The 20,556-nt window shown below is 38.3% G+C and overlaps 1 protein-coding gene across 5 annotated transcripts in view; it reads left to right on the forward strand.

Moving 5' to 3' along the window:
• Positions 1 to 19,816, forward strand: part of LOC111869039 (protein split ends) — a 286,507-nt gene extending 266,691 nt beyond the window's left edge. For 3 of the 5 annotated variants that reach the window (XM_033753266.1, XM_023860225.2, XM_023860226.2), the window contains exons 14-20: positions 192 to 362; positions 4,913 to 5,011; positions 8,545 to 8,701; positions 10,580 to 11,007; positions 11,964 to 12,164; positions 14,692 to 14,850; positions 17,926 to 19,816. In XM_033753266.1, coding sequence (XP_033609157.1) covers positions 192 to 362; positions 4,913 to 5,011; positions 8,545 to 8,701; positions 10,580 to 11,007; positions 11,964 to 12,164; positions 14,692 to 14,850; positions 17,926 to 18,054 — 1,344 coding nt within the window. In that variant the 3' untranslated portion in view covers positions 18,055 to 19,816. The remainder of the gene's footprint in view (positions 1 to 191; positions 363 to 4,912; positions 5,012 to 8,544; positions 8,702 to 10,579; positions 11,008 to 11,963; positions 12,165 to 14,691; positions 14,851 to 17,925) is intronic. The other 2 variants (XM_033753267.1, XM_033753269.1) reach the window with 2 other exon arrangements.
• Positions 19,817 to 20,556: the final 740 nt, after the last annotated feature.

Here is a 20,556-nt window from a genome sequence, read left to right on the forward strand (position 1 = left end):
CACTGCCATGAGAACCCCAGATCTCACACATTAACACAATTATGCAGTCAGATTACTTGGCTGGACATGAACTACAGACTTTCGTATTTAGTTCCTAGTGACTGTGTTAAATTATTCTGGTTTTGTAACCACTCACGATATCAGCATATATGGTTGTTCTGTAACAAAAGGGTGTTGTTTGATTTCTGCAGATGCCAAATGTAGTTAGTGCCCATCTCACACAGCATGGCAAAGGGATGATGGAGCCCCCCAAGGTGGACGTGTCATTGGGGGGCTGTATCGTGGTGCCCACTGCTAGCCCACAGACGCGTGGTCAGGTTCTCCAGGCTGGGTTGCCTGTACCAGCGTATGAAGCTTCATTGGTAGGTGAAAAGAGATTCAGTATCAGATTCTTCCTTGACTTTGCTTTTCTGTTCAACCTTCCTTCTGTGCACAGTGATACTATTGCATACCAATAAACTGTAACATTAGTAGCGAAATTCTAACTAACATTACACACAGTTCTTTACATTTCATGTTGTGGGTGAACATGACATCATACTAGTAGCAGGTAAATTTGTAGTACTTGGATCTGGAGTAATCATGAAACACCGGAACATTTACTTTTCACTGTTATATTCCAAGTATTTTATAGTAGTTAACATACTTATTATGCTTTGAATAGAATTCTGTTGTTACAGCAGCAACTATGATTTTTTTACCAGCACAGCTTGAAAAATTGTACTACCAAGTCCTGCTTGCCAAAGTAAAAAATTGTTTCTCTCCAAACCCACTGAAAGAATGACATCATCATCATTACCACCATCACCACCACAACCCTGAAGTCATTAATCTGGAGGTAATGCTGAAGACTTCTGTTTGGGAGGTACTTGATTTGAATCTTGACCCATTTGCTGGGTTTTCGTTGTTTTCCTCAGTCCCTCCAAGCAAATGATAAGGTTGTGCCTTGTTTAGGCTATGACTGCTCCATTCCAAATCTTTCCCAATTTAGTATTCAGCAGTCATCCTACAAGTCAATGCTGTATAGTCTTGATACTGAAATTATCTTTAAGTAACCTACAGAGCCCACCATTACCACTGTTTAGGCAGCGTCTACATGAGTGCACAAAATGCGTCCGTTGTAACGAATGTACTTTGCTGAGGACACACAGTTGCAGAATGCAGTGCATAGTTTTTGTCTGCAATGAAACTACACACCGCATTCTGCAACTGTGTGTCCTCAGCAAAGTACGTTTGTTACAACGGACACATTTTGTGCGCTTGTGTAGACGCTGCCATATTGTGAACCTTCTCAGCATTCGTGAAAATAAAGATATTTGGAATAAATTAGAGAATACTCCTGATTATCCGTATTACTGAAGGCGAAAGATACACAGTAAATGAAGAAGCTTGGATGATGGAGGTTTTGGATGAATTCAGGAGACAACAGTGATGATTGAATATGGAAATTTAGAAATTTACATATGATTTGTTCACTTACCTCACAAACCAATGTGATTCATTTTCCTCTATAACTTTTTTTGAAACATTTATTCTGTGATGTATTTAACAAGATCTTGCTTGAGATACATGCAGATACGCACGTAGAACTTTATTGATAGTTTTTTGCAAAATTTTCCAGCATCATGTATCATGATAATCCAACCAACAGTTCTTGAGGTGTTTCATGCATACAGACAGTCTTAGTGAATATAATAGGCATTTTTCAGGATTTGCGAATTCTCCTGAAAGACACACATAAGCCACTCATTGCATATCTCCATGGATAATCAGATGGTTACTGTTGAATAGAGTTTTTTTTAATTCCATAGATCTTCCATGGAAATAAGCCAGAGGTGTAGAACATAACATGAGTATAATATTTAATACCAATATAACTGTAAATGCATTGCTATTTCAGCTATTTACAAACAACCTGTAAGAACACTGTATTACACAGAGTAAAATAATTATGTAAAAGAAATGTTTTCTTTGTACATATTTACAGTGCTTAAGAATTTTTAGCTGAGTAAATTCTTGTTTGGAAAGATACTCCCATCATATTAACATATTTTTTTTAAAAAATATGGAAAATTGACTAAATTATAAAAATTATTATTTTGAGTTTCTTCTCACTGGCTTGCAAAATCATCTTGTATTAGGTGGAAGGTGCAACACTTCTTTTTAGGTCCTGAATAACATGTTTATTTGCTGAAGGACAACCTTTGAGGCCACCTTTGAACAAACACTTCTGCTGCATATTTCAGGGGTTCTTCATTCGAAACCGAGTTTGGGATTGGTTGAGGATTTCTTTGTTTTGGTCTTCCTAAGTCTTGGTCCCTGGTGTCAGATTAGCAATTAGACAGGCCACTTGTTTTAATGATAGACATTGTCCTGTAACATAAGTAAAATTAGCATTGAATTCTGTCAAGTGCGATAGTGCTTTTAGAAATAAAATAGATCTTTTACATGTTTCGGCCAGTGATGGCCATCATTGGAAGGCGACCAACACTTCAAAGGAAATGCTTCGCATGTGTTATGTGCATGTGTTGTCTTGTAAGGTTTAAAAATCTAGTATTTAAAACATGTTTTGTTAAAAGTAATCATTTGAAAAATTGGCCTCCAGTGAACATGTAATTAACCTTTGGGTTTCATAAAAAGGAAGGGGCTTAGTTAACTAGCGAAATGACTGTTACGTTCTCAAGAAGACTGTGCCCCAAAAAGTTACATAAAATTTGTCTCTGCTTTTTCACTTATTTTCATTATGCCTTCATGGATTTATTGTCTTCAGTTTTGCCAGTGATCTTTTCTCCCAGTCTCCATCCTCCAAACTTCAGTCTTGCATGATGAATTTAATATGTCTTTTACAATATATTTATGTTCCCTTCTTCATTTTCACCTTATAGATACAGTTTCTTTGTTCCCTGTGATGCCTAATATGTCTGTTCAGTAGGGATATTCCGAAGAATGAGTGAACTGCATCATTTGTAATCTGTTGCGGTGCACGAAGATTTTTATCTTCAAAATGAGACAGTCTGTACATTTTAGGCTGTGATTTCCATTTTAAGGCAACCAGTTTTGGCTAACAGCCCTTACCACTGTCTGGTTTCCAGCTTTGATCTTGTTACCTTATTTTCTACATAACCCTTTGCATGCCACATGCCAATTAGATCAGTTAATTGCCTAGTACAGCGTTTCTTTCAGTGAATGGCTTCAGGTGTGGTATATCGATGTTTATAGCAAAGTGGCTTTCACATTATGTATACCTGTTGTCATATGAAAGCTATCTGAGTGATATTGTGTGTCTCTCTGAGCAAGTGCATTCATCTCCAAGCAGACAACTGTGATCTAGGGTCTGGTAGATAAAGGGTTGAGTTTAAACTATTGGAATGCCCAATGGCTGTTTCATTTATGATTCTAGTAAGTGTTTTCTCTTTATGCCCTTTCCTTAATAGTCATTTTTTAATATTATTGAACAAGAGTGGTGGACACAGACATCTTGTTGCATTAAAGTTTTTCTTTGTATTTTGGAATTATGTTCTGCTGAATGATAAGGCAGAATTACTATCTTCACTTTCCATCCAGTGCCTGCAATGTAAAAACCACTGCAGTAAAGTACATATTTCCGCTGCAGTAACTTGTAGAAATGTGAAAGACAATTTCAGAAAACTCCTGTTGCTTAATATCAGTACTTTTTAAATGAAACAGGAGAAAAATGCAGTTACTGTGCAAATAAATATTGTATATCATATCATGTCATATGTAGTGTCCCATCTTTATCTCTGACTCAGTCTCTTTTCCATAGTTTGACGTTCCATACCATTGTCTTTTTCAAGTTTTTTCTGCATGTTGAGAAGAAGAATAATAACAGAGTGATGCTGTATGCTTACAGTATAGCAAGTGTCATGTAACTTCGAACAAGGCCAAGCGTAACCTTTAATGCGCAGAAGAAATATTTCAGACAAGGGGGTGGGTTCGAGGGAAGAACGAGTGTTAAGAAACTACTCCTGCGCGGGATTTGACTAGGAATGCGGGGCCTTGTTCAAGGTTACGTGACACCGTCTGTAACATTTGTGTTATTGTATTTTAGAACTGAATAATCAGTAGCAGTGTGTATTTGATAGCTAAACTCCTTTATACATCATTGGTTTGTTAAGTTGAATAGTGGTGCTATACTGAACTGAAATATTGGGATAATAACAGTAGGCATTTTAACTGTGTTGTATGCTTTAAAAGAAATATATTTATTTATGTAAATAAATGACAGTGAAATCTCTCTGAACATATTGACACTTGGACACCAATTTTTGTTGATCTATTTACAATCTTGATACCTCAAAAAAGCAAAGTATCTGAAGAAGGAAGTGTAAGCTGTGCCTGCTAACTTACAAGAATAGTGAACACTCAAAAGCTAGAAGAACATTAATTCTCTTATGGATATATTTAGAGGGATGATTTACACTGAAATATTTGAAACTACAAAATTGCAGTACATTCTCTATAAGGAACATTTGGTGCAGGGAGCAACACCTACATGAGCAAGCTTAATTGATCTGTGTATCTTTTTGATGCTTTATTTAATTGATTATTTAAATGAAATCTGAGATATGTTGCTAGTACACCGTTACAGAATGTCATATATTGACAAAACCATTGGATAATGGTATCCCATAATATGCAGTAATGATACAGAAGTTTTGAGATAGTTTTCATAGACTCTTTGTCAAGCATCCTTTTGAAAAAGGCTCAAGAAGTTTCACTAAGGCTGACTGATATGGTGCCATATTTCAAAGCCAGTTATTGTCACTAAAGTTGTCAAAATTTCCCAACTTATTATCAACCCCCATGACTTATATGCTTGTGAGAGAGGTTTTGCTGGTTACCTCATGGGTGTGTGTGTGCGCGTGTGCTAACTCTGGGTTGTGTGTGGCAGCAGCATGCAGGTTCTGGTGGGGTGGTGGCAGAATTACTTCCGAATCCTCAGTTTGTACTGGCACAGAGGCAGCAGTCCCCCCCGCCCGCACACCAACAGGTAACATCTTCCCCGTGCTCGCTCTAGTTCTTGCTTAACTAACTTTCCTTTTTCTTGTATGCTTTGTAACATTTGTCTCCTACTAACATGTGATGAGTTGTGATATTGTATGTAGTTCTTTAGTCTCATTTCATTGAAGGGGTTTCCTTTTTAATTAAAGTATTTAATCAAGATGTTATGCTTGTACAGGGTGAACCAGGACCTCTGCGACAAACTCTGAGGAGCGATAGATCTCACAGGGAGGATCTTTTTTTGTCTGGCAACCCATGTTCTCTTGACGCGTCGCGTATGAGCTATGCAACATTGAAGAGAAGACAGGTCTTGGGTGACGTTTACAGTCATGAAATATTACAGTGATTGTTGGACTCTGTCAGACATTTGAGGTCTCTGTTTAATTTGTTCAAAAGCAGCGTGTATTTGCATAGTCAGTTCCTCTCTGGTGTCAACTGGTGTGGCATACACGACACTCTTCACATGCCCCCAAAGAAACAATTCTGGGGGCGTTAAGTCAGGTGATTGCTCTGGCCACGCAACAGGTCACTCTCTCCCTATCCACTGTGCCAGTTAGGTGTTGTTCAGATGTGGTCATACAACCAGGCTGAAATGCGGTGGGGTGCCATAATGCTTAAACCACATGTCTCTGCACACCACGAAGGATACAGTCTCCATGAGCGATGGAAGCATGTTTTGAAGGACGTCAAGGTAAGCTGCTTCATTCAAACAGGGCAGTAAAGTGACAGGTCCCAGCAGATGATCACCAACAATTGCATCCTGGATGCTTACAGAAGACCTCTGTTGGTGAACTCTTAATGAACACTGCATGAGGGTTCTCATTATCCCAGATGTGGCTATTCCTGCTATTGAAGTACCTGTCTCATGTGAAGCAGCGCTCATCAGTAAAGAATACACGTGCAAGAAAGGCAGGATCAGCAATACTTCGTTGCAGAAATCCCTGGACAAACTGAACATGAGGTGCAAAGTTGCCTGGCTCTAGTCCCTGTCCCTTCTGGAGGTGGTATGCATGTAGATTTTGTTCCTGCAGCACTGCACACAGATGATTGAACTGTGCCCATGCTAGTTGAGGGCTCATTGGAGAGTTTTGCAAGCACCTATTCTTCAAACTCAGGTGTCCTCACGTTTTGCTGTCTTCCACCAACTTGCCGAGGACAAGGAGACCCAATTTCTCAAAGGTGTTGATGAAGTTGAGCAAACACTTTGTGGTGTGGATGATTTCTGTGAGGAAACCGCAGCTGGTAGATATGGAGAGCTTCTCGTCCATTTCCTCTATTCTCCCTATATCACATTATCATTTTGGTAAGCTCTTGCAAATCAACGACGCCCATTCTTGATTAATGATCACAAGTAATTGCTAGTGTAATTGACTACCTACACAGACGTCGTGTAGAGTTTGAGGAAAAGGCATAATCACTTGGTTGAACATTGTAAATATAAACAGAGTCAAAGTGTACTGGCTGTGTAGACATACCTTCATGATACGCTTCAAACAGGGGTGCATAACTCCTAAATGACACGTTGGAAGATACGGGTTGCTTGACAAAAAATTGTTCTTCCTGCAAGACACTTGTCAGAGTTTATAACAGAGGTCCTGGTTCATCCTGTATAGGGTAACATGAATTTTGTTCTGGCCATGTTTATGAAACAGTGGCTGGAAATATGATAAAAGTTTATTTTGAAATTTGCAATGTTATAGAGTGGATGCAATTGAATTTCACATGAATGTGAGACAGGCACATTTGTATCCCTGTATTTTCAAACAATCTACATAAAAACAATTTTTGGTTACTGATGTGTTTTGAGCTTCTTGCTTTATTGTCACTCCACGTAGAAAAAGAGGTCATTACAGAATCAATTTTCAGATTTCACAGGTCTTGTTTTACAGACAGGTCACTTATTCTGAAGTTAAAATTGAAATTTTCCTTCTAATTAGCACAGTATAAAAATCCTGCATCTTGTTAAGTTTGACATATTTTTGTTCAATATTTCCAGGAAGTGAAAAGTTCAGTATATATCGTGCCAAATTAGCCATCAGTATGAGATATTTACAGCTGAGCTTTATGAAACTTTGTTCTCTGTAGCAGTTGTGATCAGTTATCACAACTGTTGAAACCAGCTGGGATTTTGACTGAAGATAGCATGATGTTTCTTCATAAGTTCATGAAATTTCCACCATTTGAGTGCTTCAGGACTTGAAGGTTTATTTGTTTTCTTTTGCCATTCAGTAGTACATTGGTGATCATAGTAGAACCTGCATTTTATGACCTTAAAAATTAAAATTTTTTGTTTGGGTGCTAAAAGGACCATTGGTATAATGAGTCACCATAAATGAATGTTGTGAGTTATGTAATATGGTACATAGTTAAGCCGATTGAAGTAGCTGTGATGTCACAATGTGAAGAAGTATCTTTGTTAGCAGTTGCCCATGATCTTACCATGTGTTCAAAATACAGTTAAGGATACTGGGAAGAACCTAGTGTATGAGGCTGACCAGTCACTTTCATCTAGTGCTGAGGTTAATATGTGGATTGCAAGTCAGTTAATGATCTGCATCAACTGCAAATATTATTTATTGTCAAATGATATGAGACAATGACCACATTCAGAGAGCTTAAAAAGGACTGGTGAGGAAGCAGTTATAGCCAGTTTTAAGCTGTGAACCAGCTTGTCATTATCCTATAGGGATTGACAAAAACCAAAAGATCTTCGGTAGGGATACTCGGTGTTCTGTCAGTGATTCAAACTGGGCAGTTTCAGCGTGCAGATCAGAAGCATTACTGTGGGACTCACCCTTTTTAGTGAGAAGTCATGGTTGCTTTCCTCATAAGTGCCTTCACCGCACGGTGCTGAGACAGCGAAAACTGTTTCTGTACCTTTTAGATATCAGGAGTAACAGTCCAAAAAAAAATTTTTAACTGATTACTAAATCATATTAGAAGAAAGATACATTGTGCACAGTTGTTTTCATATGCCATCATTGTGTTCTGCACTATGGAGACTAAAACTTTAAGCTCTCTGAGCAGAATATATGAGAATCAGAATTACACCTTTTCTTTATGGGTTGACCTAATGTGACACTACCTTTACTATACTTCATCAGAAACATGCTAATGGCAAACACTTGCTTTGAGATTTTGAATTTCTCACAGCAGTGGTTATGAAGAATTAAATCTTCTTGGATATAACATCATGTACTCCATTGACAGTCGGCTGCTGTTTTGGAAGCGATGCGTTCCTCCAAAACATTAGTTGACTTTCAGTGGCCTTCACAGTGGTAAATCCCAGAAGATAGAACTCTTCACATGCTGTGAGACTTCTGAAGTGAGGAGTACTGGAAAGCATGGGATTCAGTGTTGTTGTAAGACTAATTTCCAAGTTGCATTCTGATACCTGTATATAATTGTGGCCTTGTGAATATATGCCAGGCTTTAGCTCCTAAACTCTATTTGTCTGTTCGAATTTGATGTTGCATTATTTGTTGATGATTTGTGTCTGATGATAACATTCATTGCTTACAGGGAGAAGTGGTGCAGCATGTGAACTTTCCGCATCATATGCACAATCCATCACATGAATTGGCACAACATTATGTCCACCCTCAGATCATGTATCACCAGTACTTGCGTGCACATCAGGAAGCCCTGACAGCGCACATACCTCGCTATTTACCTCAAGGTGAGTTGAAACTTGATTTGGACCGACTTGTCATATTGAATAAATTGAAAAATGGTTTTTTTGAAAGATGAATGTATATTAATGAAGTGAGGAAACACTTCTTACTCTAAATAGCCAAGTACTATTTCAGAATGATTATTTTAGTTTACAAATTATTTGTCTGATGAGCTGCTTAAAAAAATGTGTATTAAGCAACTCTTCACTTGCATTGCATATAACCAAGCAGTGCAGGAGGTTTATTCTACTTGATGGCTTCGGAACTTTTACAAATTTTTCTCTCTTTCGGTATGCATATTGAGCTTTATAATGCTTCTTCATTGTTTTTTAATGCTGATAAGCGCTGATAGCTATTAATTATACACAGCATGCACACCACAAACATAAGGAATACCTTAACAGAATTCAACACAGTACACCCAAAAATAAAATTCACATATACGCTAATATACCAATAATAGAAGTAAAACTCTTGGTAGTGATAACCACACACCAGAAAACAAAAAACAAGAACTAACAATTCTATTAAACACCATCATGGAGCAAAACTGCTTACAGTTTAACAATCAGTTCTGTAAGAAAAGTGAAGGCCTAGCAATGGGAGCATGAACCTCAGCAGTTCTGGCTGAAACATTCAGACAGTACTTAGAACACACAAAAATCTTAAGAATTCTAGATGAACATCAGATATCGACTATCACAGATATGTAGGCATATTAATTATACACAACACGCACACCACAAACTTAGAGAACACCTTAATGGAATTCAAAGCAGTACATCAAAAAATAAAATTCGCTGTCGAAAAACAAACATGATAACTAAATTAAGTAAGTTTAACCATCACAAACAAGCACAACCATTTGGTATATACTGGAAACCCACCAATACTGACTTAATTATACATAATAACTCATGTCACCTGTATGAACATGAGAAATCCGCCATAAAGTACCAAATGAACTGAATGAACTCCTACCAAATTATGAAGATAAGGACCAAGAATTAAAATCCATACAGTAAATATTAAAAAACAGTCATTGTCACCAACAAATAATAACCCAAAACAAAAATACGGCCTTTCTACCAATAACTCACATGGGATGCAAAACTCAGAATGGGCTACTTTCACATCTCATGGCTCCAGTACGAGAACGATAACAAAACTGTTCAAGAGCACATGTAAAAATAGCATTCAAAACTACTAATACAAAAAAAAAACACCTGAAACCAAGAAAGGAAACATTAGACATATATAATCAAAGTGGAGTTTACCAGTTAAAATGTAATAAATGTCCACAGAAATACGTCAGATAAACTGGGTGCACATTTAAAGTTTGATTTAAGGAACATACCCAGGCCATAAGAACAAATAAAGAAAAATCAAAATATGCCCAGCACACACTCGACACAGGACACATGCATAGTAGAATCGATCAGACATTAGAAATATTACACATTGAAAAGAAAGCCCAGTTAGTAAACACACTCGAACGCTTCTACATATATATGAGGTATGACAATAAAGTTCGCGAACTCACCACCGTGTGCTTGCCATGGTAACAGTGGACAGAAACTTCAGTTTGATGATGCTGGCATATCAGTGTTCCACAGCTGTGTTGATCTATGGCAGTCTCTTTTTGAGTGGTGCCTATTATCGTCTGTGTTTCGGTGTGCTGTCCCAAGAATGTTGGAGCTTGAATTAGAGCAAGTGACAAACATGAAATTTTTTCTTTTAACCTGGTGTGAGTGGTTGGTGTACCAGGGCATTCATGGGTAATCAAGGATGTAGAAAGAATAGACATCCAGCTTCTAATCTTGTTGCCCATATTTAATCACAGTGATGATTCACAGTACCAAATTGAAATGCTGTGGTTACAGGGCCCGTGAGATCACCATTGATGGCAGGGTTGGAGGTGAAATCTGAGCCAGAGTCAGATGAGGCGCACGGTACCAGTCCGCCATTGGAGCTTCGTAGGCCTTCTAGCAATGGGGCTGTGGCACGTGGAGGCACTGTGGCCCACAGTTTGCAGTCGCCACATGATCGTACCACCGACTCACCACAGGTGGCGACAGTTTATGTTCATGCTGCATCACGCCTCCCTCACTACACACCACCACAACCGCCACCACCACGTTACTATGAACCTGGAGCGGAACCTCCGCCGGCACATCTACGTACATCACATCATCATCACCCATTGCCTGGTACCGAGGCACCAGCTACACAACCTCGCTTGCAGGTTGCCACTCCTCCTCATGCCAGCCAAGTACCACCTCAGGCTGATTCTCTACTTATGCTTCTTCAGGTAATGTGAAATGTTTACTGTATGGTGCCAGATTGAAGTTCCTCTTCCACAGCTGATACTGGGTATTTTTGCACCCATGCTTTACTCTGAAGATAGAGATGATTCAATATGCATTCAATATGGGAGAATATTTGATTGAAATTCCTCTATTATAGGACTAAATTAAGTTAAGATATCAATTTATTTTTCAGTTTGTTAGAAATATATGTTTCAAAATCAGATTGCTGGATTCTTCAAACATGAGAAAGACAGCCCTTGTATAACTTGTGGTTACGTGGAGGTTGGCTCACACTTTCGTTCCGTTTTTTGAGCGTTCAGAGCTTTGTTTTATTATACCGGTATTGAATTGTTCTGTCAAATTATCTTATATATGAAACTGTTTTTAAAAATATTACAATGTTTATATAATTGTACAGTGATAATATAGTAAATAGTAAGATACTAGTATCAGTTAGAAAACTATGCAATATGGTAGTACTATTTCTCTCTCGCTCACTGCTTTGTGTACATTGTGTCATTGTTATGATTTTCCCAGTTTCTTTACTTGGTCTGACCATTTTTTCTTTGTGCTATGAATAGTCCTTCTTTGTGGCTTGTAATTCCAGGAAAATTTAGTGATAATATAATGTTATCCTGTCCAGGCATTCAGATCTTGGCTGTTCAAGTCATATTTTATTAAGATTATGTTGTTCTTTATTTCATACCGTGTAGTTTGATGGGTAGTTAACAAGCATCTTGGAGAAACCTGTTGCTTCCATATTTATGGTAATTCTTTAAAATGTTGGTTATCCCCTACCAATCTGCATGGAATCATAATCAAGGTGACCAAAATCATAATTTTCATTATTGTGAAAATCTCAAATCTCATCATTTATTTCAATATTAAAATGAAATAGTTGTAGGTTTTGGGTCTCATAATTGACTGGTGTAAGATGTAGGTGGTTCTTGTTCTGTAGCGTTACCCAGTCATGTGGCAAGGCCTCTTGGCTCTGAAGAATGACCAAGCTGCTGTACAGATGCACTTTGTCTTTGGGAATCCACATGTCGCACGTGAATCCCTTCCCTGCAATTCAGATGGCAGCACACCACCTCTACGTATTGCACAGCGAATGAGGCTTGAGCAGACTCAAGTTGATGGTGTTGCAAGGAAGATGCAGGTTAGTTGAGGCATTCTCAGTTATCTGATTTGCTATATGTGATGTAACAAAGTAGAACATCTCATGTGCAGAAATCATACGTGTTTTATCTGGTGTCTGTGATATATAAGTCCATGGAGTTTGATGATATTTTATGTTTCATATGTTCATTGTCCAACTGAATAGTTATCTGTATAATAAAACTGTGTCTCTAGAGATGTTTGTAAGTGTGTTCTTCCCTACGCTGATATTTTATAATTTTTAAATGTTTCATATGTCTTTGATAAAATTTGAAGGCTTCAGAAATGCCTTTCGTCATATCATCATGTGCAGAATTTAGAGTATACCATTCAGTGGCAGACGTGTGTTAACAAGTTTCATGAAATATAAATTATATTTATGAAGAGCTGAAAGAGGCAGTAGTTGGTACAATTTGTGAATTCTAAAGGGCTCTGAAATTGGTGTATAATGCTCAGAATTACTGGAGGTTTGGACTTTTTCCATGCTTCTGTATTCTAATAACCAGAGAACACAGTGTTTCAGAAACTGGATGTGTTTTTGTCCTTGGGTGGTGGGGGGAAGATACTGTATTGGATCCCTTAGGAAGAGCTAGCAGAGGGTGTAATCAGATCAAGTTTCCAAAACGTTGCGTTCTCTGGTTTTTGGAATACCAGATGATGGACAAACTCCAACAAGCCAGTAATTCCCAGTTTTGATAGCATTTGTTATGTTTAGTATAGAAATACCATTGGGAGTTAGTGGCTAAGAAGTGCATTCTGATGTAAACTTTTTTAAATTATGCTCTTCAGTTGCATGTTTATTATCTACTCAAGTATTATGTGAAAAGTATGAGGTGTATCCAAAAAATAAGTTCCATTCTCAAATATTAGCTCTGCGGTCATGACGGTGGTCATGCCTGCAGAATTTGTTGATCCTTTGGGAAGACACAGATGCCATTTGCAGACAGTTGAACCTCATTTATGCATTGCCCCGTGTGTTTACAATGTTCAAGAAAATCGAGAAGCCCACTACATTTGAAATGCGGTCTGTAATCTATTTCTTGAATGCAAGAAACATGAAACCAGCTGACTCCATTTTCAGCTTTGTGAGGTGTATGGAGAACATGCCATGAGTGATTCAATGGTATTGAGATGTGTGAGACACCTTAATGAAGGATGCAGAAATGTGCATGAAGATCCACAGAGTGGCCGACCATCTGTGGTTAATGAAGATTTGGTGCATGCAGTGGAAGAGAAGATTCAAGAGAACAGATGATTCTCCATTTAATCACCTTCTCTGCATTTTCAGCAAATTTGATGGTTACTTCTTCACAAAATTGTGTCTGATAAATTTTGTTTTCAGAAATTGTGTTCATGCTGGGCGCCGAAGATGCTTATGAAAGAACACAAAATGAAACATCACGCCAGTGCATTGATGTTTCTGACACGATACAGTGAGCAAGGTGATGACTTCTTGAGCTGCATAGTCACAGGGGACGAGACATGGGTGTTGCATGTAACTCCTGATTCAAAGCAGCAGTCTATAGAGTGGAGGCGCACATCATCACCAATAAAGAAAAATTCAAACAGATCATTCAACTCGCAAGATCATGTGCATTGTTTTGGGACAAAAAACGTGTACTGCATATGGAATTCATGCTTCAAGGCTTAACAATCGATGCATGTGTCTGTTGTGATACACTTAATAAACTGCATCATGCAGTCCAGAACAAGTGACGTGGCATGCTGAGTCAGGGTGTTGTGATGCTTCATGACAGTGCCTGCCCACACACTGCTGCCACAACACAAGATCTCATCGCGACATTTGGCTGGGAACAATTTGATCATCTCCCCCTACATCCCAGACTTAGCGCCAAGTGATTTTCATGTGTTCCTGAATCTGATAACTTTCCTATTTGTTGGTCGGCGGTTCCATGGCGACAACAAGGTTAAAGAAGCCAGCAACACATGGTTTGAATTGCAGGCAGGATCATTCTGCGATGCAGGGATACAAAAACTGGTGCCCTGCTATGACAAGTGCCCCAGCAATGGTGGAAACTATGTCAAAAAGTAGTGCACGGTTTGTACATCAGATGACAATATAGATGGTTTGGATATAAGTTCTTGTTTTTTTTTTCAGTAGCCTGTCAGGAACTTATTTTCTGGATAACCTACATAGTTTAGGGTTGCTGCTTACAGTTAGAGCCCATGGTGCTGTTTAAGCCTGAAGGCTTATGGTAGTTTAATACAGTGCTTGAATTTGGAAATGTTTTGTACCTTAACAGATCTGTTCTTACATCTGACTGAAAAATATTAAGTGCCGTTTTAAAATTGTTCTGGCCTCTTATATCAATACCATAGAAATCATAAGATGAAAAGTCTCTATTTACTGCTTCTATTCTAGCACATAGCTAGATTAGCACACATTAAGTTAGTTTGACTCTAGGCTACTGTTTTAGCCTTGGAACTTTATTAGATATTATTATACATGATGTGTATGATATAATACCGTTTCTTAACATCAGACTGTTTGGCTTTCTTGTTGCCAGATGGACAATGAGCACTGCATGTTGCTTGCCTTGCCCTGTGGCAGAGATCACATGGATGTTCTGCAACAGTCAAACAACCTCCAGACCGGATTTATAACATACCTGCAACAAAAACAAGCAGCAGGAATTGTCAACATTGCAGCACCAGGCTCTCAGCAGGTAAATATCCCTTTCTTTTTCATCTAGACATGTTCCTTTGTCATTTGCTGCAGGAAATGTTATTCAGACTTTGAATGCTCTTTGCTACATGCTTCACACTGGTTTCTTGCTTGGCTAATTCTCAGACCCTGACGATTGGGGCAACACATTCGTCTGAAATGTTGGACAGCTTTTAACATACTACATAGCGTTTTATCCGAAAAGATAGAAGTTTTCATAACCACTGCTGTGAGAACTTCATATCCTACCTACTAATTAACATTTACCGTTAGGTAATGGGTAGATAGAAGATTGTCTTCTTGAATTTTGTATGTGGTGTAAGGAGTAATTTAGGATGTGTATTATATTTGTGCATGTTTAATGTACACTCCAATTTAGAAAGGGTGAATTTAATTATCTTTAACACATACAATTATTGACTGGTTTCTGATTAAAATTAATAGCTATTGAAGTTGGATATGAGGCTTTCACTGCTGTGCACATTAAGACTAAGGTCTTCTGGGATCCAAAACTGTGTAATTTGATGGGTGGCTACGAGACTATACAGGGTCACACCCCAGAATCCTATAATCTGGCTATTGAAGTGTTCACATTTTATTAAAAGTTCCAATTCAAACATTTTTACGTGCGAATTTGACAAGATTTATTGAAAAGTTTGTACTTGGGAGTACTTTGAGCTGATCATTTGCCTTCACACAAATCTGAATTTCATTCAGACTTTCCGATTGCAGCCACAGTGAAACCTCACTAATTTGGACAACCCCCCCCCTTTTTTTTGCAGCCTTGCCTTGATCACAATGTTTTTAAGACCGACATAACACATTTTTACATTTTATGACTACTAAATTTATTTTATGATATTCAATGTAACTTTCAAAATGAAGTTATATTGCCTAAAGAGACACATGATGTCCATTTTATAACTTTCCTGAACATATATTCAGTAGCACATCCATTTTTTGGATTTTCACTAGTTTGGACAAGGGTTCACTCCCAGTTAATCCAAATTAGTGAGGTCTTACAATATATTTATCCTTGAAGAAAGCAGTCTTCTGGGATTTGGCACCGTGTATATGTGGTGTTAACCGACGTTTAGGAGGAACGTATCGCCTCCATCTTCAGGGTAGAAGAAAATATATAAGAAATCTGCAAGCTAAGAGACCGTGAGAACCGGTAAAAGCAGGTCATTTGAATGAGTAAATTCTGGTAAATTAGGTTAGACACCAGTTGATAAAGTAAATAGCTATGAACTGAATAGGATTCTATTTCCAGTAGTGTGACTATCATGATCCCCTTGCATTCACCACAGTCCCTTTGCAACATAAACAGCAACTTGATCTTCATCTTTAATAGCCACATCATCTTGTGGTCGGGCCCATAATCATCAGAGTCCCACTTTCATAACAGCAGCCCCATTATCACCACAGGTCTTCTTCATTTGAACACATTAACACCATCATCAGTGGCATCACTAACATGAGCAGCTCACCTCTCTTCTACAACTCTTCTCTACCATTAATTCTTTTCCCTTAAAATCTCCAGTTATCTGACTGCTGCCCTGTATTTGCACTGCTCTTTTCCTTCTCATATCCACAGCTGTTCCTGGACGCTTCATTTTACGGAAGCTGTTTCCAGTGTCTTTAGACGTTGCCACTGTCATTCCTGACAGCAACACAAATAGGAAGAATTTCACACGCCTGCATTATAGTAATTACCTTTTAATCTGTGTAGGCCCTTACCCTGGGCTTTTCTGCTCATATGAATGGTCTACATAGTTCTCCAAAGCCATTTACACCCCTCCCTATGTATGTGTACCATAAGAGTCATGTCACTCCAAAGATACAGGGTTTGTCCGAAAAGTAATGTCAGTTATTTTATTGTGAAGTGATTATATGTCGCAGCACTCTCAGACCGGTTGGGATCGGTGGAGGGGGAAGTCAGCTTATGAACCCGCGGTCGCTTAGTCGTCTCCGAACTTCCTGAGAGTGACGAAAGGCTTTTCTGTGAAACTCGTTTTTGTCTCCCGTGCAAGCCGCAATGCAGCGCTCCTTGGAACAAAGGATTGCCATCATGTTTTGTGTGAAACTTGGCAAGTCTGCAGTGGAAACTTTTCCCATGATAAAGACGGCCTTCGGTGATGATTGTTTGTCGGAATGTCAGGTCTACCGGTGGCACAGGGCCTTTTTAGAAGGCCGTGAAGAGGTCGACGATGAAGCCCGCGCTGGACGGCCATCAACAAGCACCACCGACGAAAATGTGAGTTTGTACTACATGGTACAACCATCAACGCCAAATTCTACATGGAAGTGCTAAAGAGACTCAAACGAAGTGTTTGTCTCATCCGGCCCGACATCGCGGACGATTGGAAACTTCACCATGACAATGCGCCAGCCCACACCGCCTTCCTCGTGACCCGCTTCCTGACCAATTCAAAGGTGCCAACGGTTCCCCAGCCGCCCTACAGTCCTGACGTGGCTCCCCAGACTTCTTTTTGTTTCCGCGCTTGAAAACTCTCATGAAAGGACATCATTTTGGGACAGTTGGCGAAGTCAAAGAGGCTTGCACCAAGGCTCTAAAGGACATTCCGGAGGAGGCCTACCATGACGCCTTCGATGCCTAGAAATCTCGCTGGAATCGATGTATCGACGCAGAAGAAGCCTATTTTGAAGCCTTTTAATGTGTTGCACCGATCTAATCCATAAAAGTTTTTTAATCGACTCACTGACATTACTTTTCGGACAAACCCTGTATTCTTAGTGGAAGTGAAATTTAATACATCGTAAGTGCAGTATACCTAACGATAGATATAGATATTTGAATTTGTTTAATGGACTCCATATTTTTATGTACCACATTGAAATATGTGGTATTGAGTGGTATTAATCAATAACTGACTGTGTGGATAGCCTGCTACTTTAAATGCATTCATTACATTTCATTTTTGTGTTTTAAGTACAACATAGAACATTTAATTTTACTGTTTTTGGCATGGCAAATGATGAACCTATAAATATATTTTGAAAATATGATTTTCAATGAAGAAATCAATAAAAACTGTTTTTTTGTTCATTGCAGGCTGCATATGTGGTGCATATCTTCCCATCATGTGACTTTGCCAATGAGAACTTGGCGCGCATTGCACCAGACCTGCTGCACAGAGTGGCAGATATTGCCCACCTTCTCATTATCATTGCCACAGTCTGAAGCAGTTCATTACCAGGAGTATCAGCATTCATAAGTACAGGGAATGTTTGTCGTAGATTTTCTACAAAATTAATTTGGGCTTAATTCCGTGTAATCTCTCTTTCTGTGTATTTCATACTATGTTTAACTGAAGTATGATTGGCTGGGTTCACATATGAGAGGAGAGAGAACGTGAATCTTAATATTCATATTAGATATGAGGATCTTCTGGCAGCGACAGTGAAGAATACTGTCTGATGGGAATGTAACAGCATGTAGTCTGGTTGAAGTTTACCAATGGTTCTCCATCAGGAAACTTCTACCAGACTGCGCTATGTCACACCTTAGAAGATAGTGCTCTTCAAGTATCATCATCGTCATGATACAGGGCATGCTTTTCTAAGCTTACATTCCCAAAATGTTATAGTAAAAATTACACAGTTTCAAACATGTCTTGGACCACGTTAACTTATGCATGCTGATATTCAGGTTACAAAGGCAGTCAGTTTAAAACGACTTGAGATAAGTGGCGATTTACTTTATATTTAATATAACCTGGATTGTCGCAGTGATCAGCAGCTACAAGCTGCATGGTGTCCAGTTATGACTTGTAGAGTACAAGTTTAGTATGACATGAAAGAAATTCACCTACTTAAGACACCTCACTACAAGTGAGAAAACACTGAAAGAGGAACTTTGACAAACTATACATAATTAAATGTGGCATTCAGTTTAACAGCTACAACAAATACTAATACAATGGATCTTATACACACCTGTATTACGTTCAAAATGGCGCGGACAGTGACTGGTTCCATTAGTGGAGTTCTGTGCAACATGCCGATAATATGTAAATTGAATGTGAATTTTTAATCCTCCCACCCCTCCTGTAGCTATACGAGCGACTGTAAGCGGATGTTTTGTTTACTTGATGTACAGTTCTGTAATTATAACAATTGTAAAATTCTTGTTGCATCTTCATAACTCTGGACTGATCTACACATTGCATTCATCATCATTAATTTTAAAATCACCTCACCAATGTATATTTTGTACATAAACATAATAATCATTGTGTATTGTTGTTTGAATTTTAGTCCAGGTACCTATTATAAATACATACGATGCAGTATAAATATATGTATATATAAAGATTAAGGCTCGTCGTAATATTCATAGATGATTGTAGTTGTAAGTAATATCCAGATGTGTAGATAATAGATACAGTGTGCACTGTCATTCCTACAAAATTGTCAACGCATTTTCCGGTACTTAGCTGTTCTCCCTTTTGCAGTCAGAGTGCGTGCAAATAGTTGTCTATTATCACTTGGCTTGGATAATATGAGGATGATGTGTCGTTGAACATCTCGCATTCTAGAAAGTAGTAGTTTTTACTTTTTTCTTTTAAAGTTAGAATTGTCATTAATGGTGAACAAGTGTTTTTCAATGTCAGTTTGCTCAAAACGTCATCCCAGATTCTATTTTCACTTTTTATTGTGTAAAAGTGAGTAAATCATTATATATTTTTTGATGTGTACAAAAAGAAAAGGAGAATTGGACACAGTGCTCGCTCGCATGTTTGGATTTGCAGCCAACTGAGTTCCCCAGAACAACTGAGACAGGAAACAAAACTTGTAAATATTTCAGAGACTATCTTAGGCTGTGATCTCTCTGCATTAAGTTACTGAATTTAATTTGATAAAAAGATCATCCAGTGATTTAAGTTATTTAATGAATGAAAATATAAAGTGTTAATAAAAATAAATGGAAATTCCTCCCCTTAGTTTTTCCCTTTAGTGTTATCACCTTCTGCTTTCATCCAGTCTGGGCTTGAGAAGAGTGGGTATGGGGCAGAAAATTTTATTCTGGGTGGAAATGCAGTTGATATATAATACCTGAACAAGAAACCTGTAACGCTGTTTGTTGCATATCTACAGAAAAAAGGAACCTTTAAAGGTGTCTGTATAATCTCTGTGGTAAATTGAAGATATCCAGAAGTGCTTTGCAAAATAGGACATATTTGGCTTTGGTATACAAAGATGAGTGATGATAAACTGTGTATGAAAGATGCTCATCTCTTCTACTAAGGTATGCTTGTCATTTAGACTGATGTAAGGATGCAATAGATGAATGGAATCTATTTGAAGACTAGAAGAGCATCATTAATACCAACTTTCAAGTACTATTTCTCTGTACTCTTGAAAAGGTGTCCCTATCTATGCATTGGTGATTTAGTGCAAGGTAAACACTGGTAACATTTGGGAATTCTTATTTTGGATACAGCTTATACTAGATGAGTAAGTAGTTTTGGTTCTTGTATATTGTGTTTTGGCAGCCGTAGTTACATTAAGTTAGGTTTTGTGTTATGTTTTGATAGATTATGCTATCCTGTCCAGTCTGCGGCTATAGTAGGTTGCCTTCTCTACATAGGGCCAACTTTCTGCTTCCTGTTCTCTCACATGCTACAGTTACATGGAGGCACTGTATAAGAACCAGAGTTTCTTCTAAACTTCCACGTATCTG

This window comes from Cryptotermes secundus, unplaced genomic scaffold, assembly GCF_002891405.2.
Source record: "Cryptotermes secundus unplaced genomic scaffold, Csec_1.0 scaffold70, whole genome shotgun sequence".
Lineage (NCBI taxonomy): Eukaryota > Metazoa > Arthropoda > Insecta > Blattodea > Kalotermitidae > Cryptotermes > Cryptotermes secundus.